Source organism: Camelus dromedarius, chromosome 3 (assembly GCF_036321535.1).
Source record: "Camelus dromedarius isolate mCamDro1 chromosome 3, mCamDro1.pat, whole genome shotgun sequence".
In the NCBI taxonomy this organism is placed as follows: Eukaryota; Metazoa; Chordata; class Mammalia; order Artiodactyla; family Camelidae; genus Camelus; species Camelus dromedarius.
In genome coordinates, this window is record NC_087438.1 from 114,961,337 (window position 1) to 114,967,100 (window position 5,764).

Genomic DNA, 5,764 nt, shown 5'->3' on the forward strand with positions numbered 1-5,764 from the left:
TGTGATAGCAATGATGCTTCATGGTAATGAAATGGTTTTAAAATTGCTTCTTTATCCTTTTGGTCACTTTACTCCTCATTATACTTATGGCTCTTCTCTTCAAGCATTTGTTGACATCACAGATCCTCTTGTGCTTCCCTTTCACATTTGCCTGGTCATTTGATGTCTCGGTGACAGTGTACATTGGGGTGAAATGATGCCCATGGCACGTCCCCAAGCCTTAGTAAGCTGGGGAAATGTTTCTAGTTCATTCTGAGTGTTGCAGGAAGACACTAAAGTTTTCATAGTAGGGAGTAATGAACTAAGGAATATCTCCGTTTTAAAAAAATCATGTAAATAAAAATACTGAGAGAAAAAAAGCCATTTGCATCAATGATTGAGGATATATATCCTTCAATGCAGAAACTTTGTTTCACTTATGCTCATCTGTTCCATTCCGTGGTCCTTGTAGCCCAGTGGTAGGACGACTCCAATTTCTTGTAATCAAAAAAAGAAAAAGGAACTAATGTTATAATTTCCAAAACTTGGGAAAAAAAATCACCCGTGATTCAAACAAATATAAATGACAAACTGCTATATGAGTCTTATTTTCTTCAACTGATTAATTTGGTTTCAGTACCCATAGTAAGAGCACAATAATAATAATAAAAATAATAAAAATAAAATAATAGTCAAAGTAACGATTTACAATTATTTAGTTCTTGACAGTTTTTTTCTGCTTTTGATCCACTTGGATCTGTTATCTCAATCAACATACTGTTGTGTAAACTGTACGGCTTGACCTCACTTAAAACATTACAAAGTTCTCATATTTAGTATGTATCCAGAAGTTGTGAAGTCAAACTAAGATTGTTGGATGCTAATAGCCCCTTCTGTCTCTATTTTTCCATTGGCAGTGTTACATCAGGAGAAATCTTGGAGAGGAGAAACACAACTTCATATTTTATTCTCCTAGGAATCTTTAAGCACACCAGATCCCACCTCTTTCTGTTCATGGTGGTGCTTACCATGGCCATTGCTTCCTTGATGGGCAACGCCCTCATGCTTGTCCTGATTCTCCTGGACCCCCGGCTCCACAGGCCCATGTGCTTCCTCCTGAGCCAACTCTCCCTCATGGACCTGCTGCTGGTGTGCACCATCGTGCCCAAAATGGCTGCTGACTACCTGACCTGCAACAAAGCCATCTCCTCTACTGGCTGCGGGTTGCAGATCTTTGTCTCGCTCACACTGGGTGGTGGCGAGGGTTTCCTCTTAGCAGCCATGTCCTATGACCGCTATGTGGCTGTTTGCCACCCGCTGCGATACACTGTTCTCTTGAGCCGGCGGTTATGTTTGCAGATGACTCTGGCGTCTTGGTTCCTGGGGGCGGCTGATGGGCTCATGCAGGCTGCTGCCGTCCTGAGCTTCGCATTTTGCAGTGCTCGTGAGATCGACCATTTGTTCTGCGAGGCCCCCATGCTGGTGCGTTTGGCTTGTGCTGACACATCTGTCTTTGAGTACGTCATGTACATCTGCTGTGTGCTGATGCTCCTGGTCCCCCTTTCCCTCATCCTGACTTCCTATGGCCTCATCCTCGCTGCCGTTCTCCAGATGCGTTCTAACAAAGCCCGCAAGAAGGCTTGTGCCACCTGCTCCTCACATCTGTCGGTGGTGGGACTCTTTTTTGGAGCTGCCATTTTTATCTACATGAGACCCAAATCCTACAGGTCAGCGAACCACGATAAGGTGGTGTCAACATTCTATACGATCTTCACCCCTGTGCTGAACCCCCTCATCTACAGTCTGAGGAACAGTGAGGTCAAGGAAGCCTTGAAAAAGTGGCTCAGAAAGTGTACAAACTTCAGATGCCAGCAGACGTAGTCCCAAGACTCAAGGTTACCTAGTGTCAATTGAGTTTAAGTTCCAGAAGCCATTAACATTTTAAACATTATAATTATCACTTACTTAGCAATACATGAAGAGAAAGTTAAGTTCATTGATTGGTGTAATAGGAAGTTAATAATTGAGTCTATCATACTGAGAGAGACTGTTTCTGGAGCATTTACACTATTTGCTATGCTTCACACTAAGCAATTTTTATAAATTATTTTGTGCCTTCGAACAACCATGTAAGTACTTTGACTCGTACTTTCTAAATAGGGAAATGGAAAAATAGAATGTTAAACATTATTTCCAATATCACACAGTGTATAAATGTTAAAATGTGACTCCAAAGCTTGTCCCCTAAACTGGTATATTTTATTTCTGTCTGGTAATTTATTCTGAACACTGTGTTCCTATGTCCCTTGCTCCATGCATTTCTAAGAACTAAATATAGGGATTCCACCAAAAATAAATGACGACACTACTCTTTAGCTATAATTTAAAATGCAGGCTCTTGGCAAAGGGGAACTTGCACAACTTAAACATGTGTTATATTGTCTCCTCCACAGACTTTTACTTGGTGTTTGAAGGCAATCTTTTCAGTGCATACAACTTTTCATTTAAGTAATACCCAGGATCTAATTGCAATTTCAATGGCTAATCCATTTTAAAGTACACCACCGCCAAATTTTCTGGAAACTGTGTCTGTGATGTTTAAAGGTTATGTTAACTTATGATGGATGTAGGTCCATGGATATGAACTCAGATGTAGAAACATACTTAGTCTTAACAGAACACCTGACAATAATGAGTTATCAAAGCTGAGTAAGATTCAACCATCTGTCCCTTAAAAGTTTTGTGGAACACTTTACCTCAGCAAATGTGCCGATGACTAAGCTATTTCTCATGCAAAATACAGGGCACTCCTCAAGGGTTGGGGAACAGGACTGTTTCTTCTGTCTGTTAGGTGACGATGCAAACCAGGCAGATATGACAGAAAGCTTGGTCATCAAAGCCAAATGGTAATCAGAAACTGCAAAAGTTGGCTTAGAGAATTTTGTGATTGGGTCTAAATTGACTTCAATTGCAACACGCTAAGAAATAACATAAAAAAAGAAAGAATTTCAGATAGAGCTTCCAGGGAAAATGACTCTCCAGTACAAACGTCTGAGAGTTAAATTGCCGTACAATTTCACCTCAAATATTTTAGAGCGATGTAGGTAATTTCCAGCTTTATATAGAGATGCAAATATCAATTTTGAATGTGTGTTTACAATAGTACCTTAACCAGTGCTAGTAGATCCTAGGCTCATGTCCAGAGAAATTATTCAGGAAATGCTACACTCTTGGGATGAATTGATGTCAGGAGACAGTCATCTGTTCAACACTAACAATTTGTTTGCTTATTATTCTCTTCACCCAGTATTAGGATTAAATAAAAGAAGCACAATTGCTGATATTCTGTCAGTTACGCTCAAAATGTCTTCTTCTCTTAAGATGGATGATACTGATCAAAGTAAACGTAATCATGGACAGTTAATTGTTTGTGCCAGATTTATTTACCATCAGAAAGGTAAATGCTAGAACACATCACTTAGAAAATCATATATTAAGCCCATAAACATTGCTGAGGATGGAATATTTCTGCAAGACTTCTATAGGAGGAAACATAAACAAAAAACAGTCACAGAATGATTATCTCCAGGCAAATGTAAAATATTAATAAAAATTTATCAGATCTCTGTGAAAATAGCAGCACATTTGAAATGACATTACAGATTAGTAATGTGAGCATAATGAAATTAAATATGAAATCGACAATAAAGATCTTTTTAAAATAGTTTTCAAAGTTATATGTGTCCATCTCAATTACTTTTGGGAGTTTTATTCTTAGTTCCTTAATAAAGGTTTATGTAAAATCTTTATATGTCTTTAAATAATATACGATGTCTAGAAATAATGTAGTACTGTGTAGAGGAAATATGTACAAAGGCATGAATAGAAAGAAGAGTTTAAGTGGGGAGTTACTTTGAATATATCATCATCAATTATAATTTACTTACAGTTGATACAGTTCCTAGTTAATGCTGTTAAGATAAATCTCAAGTATAGTTTGATGAATATTACATGTGTATATGCCTGTGTAACTACGATGAATTTGAAGATTTAGAATATTTCTAGTACCCTGAAGTCTTCCTTTTGCTTCCTTCCAATCAATACCTCCAGAAAGGCTATTCTAAAATATCTGTTAATTATGCTATACTTCACTTGCTCAATACTATGAAGGTTCGTGTAAATTGTATTTCGATTCCATATGATACTGTTTTTTCATTGTATTAATATACTACACGTATTTATTAATTCTGCTTCTGTGAGTATTTGAATTGTTTCCATTTTGGGACTACTGTAAATTAAATGGCTGCAAACACTTCCGTAGTTGTCATTTAATAAACTCAACTTTCATTTCGGTTTAGTGCATCGGCCACAGTGGAATTATTGTTTCATCAGTTATAAATAAGAATGTTGCGCTGTACTAGAGAATGCTCAAATTTCCCAAGGTTTTTATGTCAACTTTTGCCTTATTGGCGATGCTCAGTTAAGAACTGAGAATGCCAGTTGTTCCACATCCTCACCAACAAGTGGTATTGTCAGTCCTTTTAATTTTAATCTTTATGATGAGTAGTTTCCCATTGTAGTTTTAATTTCTCTTTTTCAGAAGGTCAGTGATCTGTACTACATTTTTATATGCTTATCAGACGCTGGTTAGGAAGTATATGCAAGTGTTTGCCATTATTTTTTAGGTTGGGGAGGGAGAGCTAGGTCTCTTTTCTTATTGATTTGTTAGGAAATCTTTATATATTTTGGATACCAATCTTTGTTCAGTATATGTACTGCAAACCTCTTCCTGTGTGCAGCTTGTGCTTTCCCTTCTACTGGTGAGCAGAAAGATTTTAACTTTTATGAGGATGACTTTATCAATTATTTATGTCATGGTTTTACTTTTGGTCTAGTTTAACAAATAGTTGCCTATACAAATTCACAAAGATGTCCTACCATTTTAGTTCTTTAATTCTTACCAAATTAATTTTTCAATGTATTTTGTCAAAGTACTCCAAATTGACCAAGAATTGCTAATATAAAAACTTTCTGTGGCAGCTTTGTTATAAATCAGGCATCTGTATGGGACCATTAATGGGCTGGCTGGTTTTCCCTTTGTCTGCTTTTTTATTCTTGTGCAAATACTACATTGTGTTAATTTCTGTAATCTGATAAATTCTGATATTAAGTTGTATAAGTATCCAGTAATTTTATTTCTTTTTATCTTCATCTTTTTCTGTTTTTGAGATTTTGCATTCCTGTATAAATTTTATTTAATATTTGACCCAGATTTATTGAGATATAATTCACGCATGACATTGTACACTTTTAAGGTATACAGAATGATTTCATATATTTATATATTGTGAAATGATTACCACACTAAAATCTGTTAAAACACGTATCCCCTCATATAGTTACCTTTTGTGTGTATCTGTATCTTTATGTGTGTGTTGTGAGAATATTTAAGATTTATTCTCTTAACAATCTTCAAGTATACAGTACTATCTTTTTAAGTATAGTCATCATATTTTACACTGGATCCCCATAACTTACTCATCTTATAACTGGAAGTTTGTACCCTTTGACCAACAAAATTTCCCCCCGCTTCCAGCCTCCAGTAACCACCAATATGTTTCTATAAGTTCATCTCTTTGAGTTTCCACATATACATGAAATCATACTGTATTTTTTCTTGCTGGGTTTGACTTTTCATTTAGCATAAAGCCCACAAAGTCGATAAATGTAGTCACAAATGGCAGGGTTGCCTTCTTTATGATGGCTTAATAATATTTCATTATAT

The 5,764-nt window shown here is 36.4% G+C and overlaps 1 protein-coding gene across 1 annotated transcript; it reads left to right on the forward strand.

The window, feature by feature from the left end:
• Positions 1 to 922: 922 nt before the first annotated feature.
• On the forward strand, positions 923 to 1,860 carry LOC105093528 (olfactory receptor 2T12). Its single transcript, XM_010985401.3, has one exon. It carries the CDS (start codon positions 994 to 996, stop codon positions 1,858 to 1,860), a length of 867 nt encoding a protein of 288 aa, XP_010983703.2. The 5' UTR covers positions 923 to 993.
• Positions 1,861 to 5,764: the final 3,904 nt, after the last annotated feature.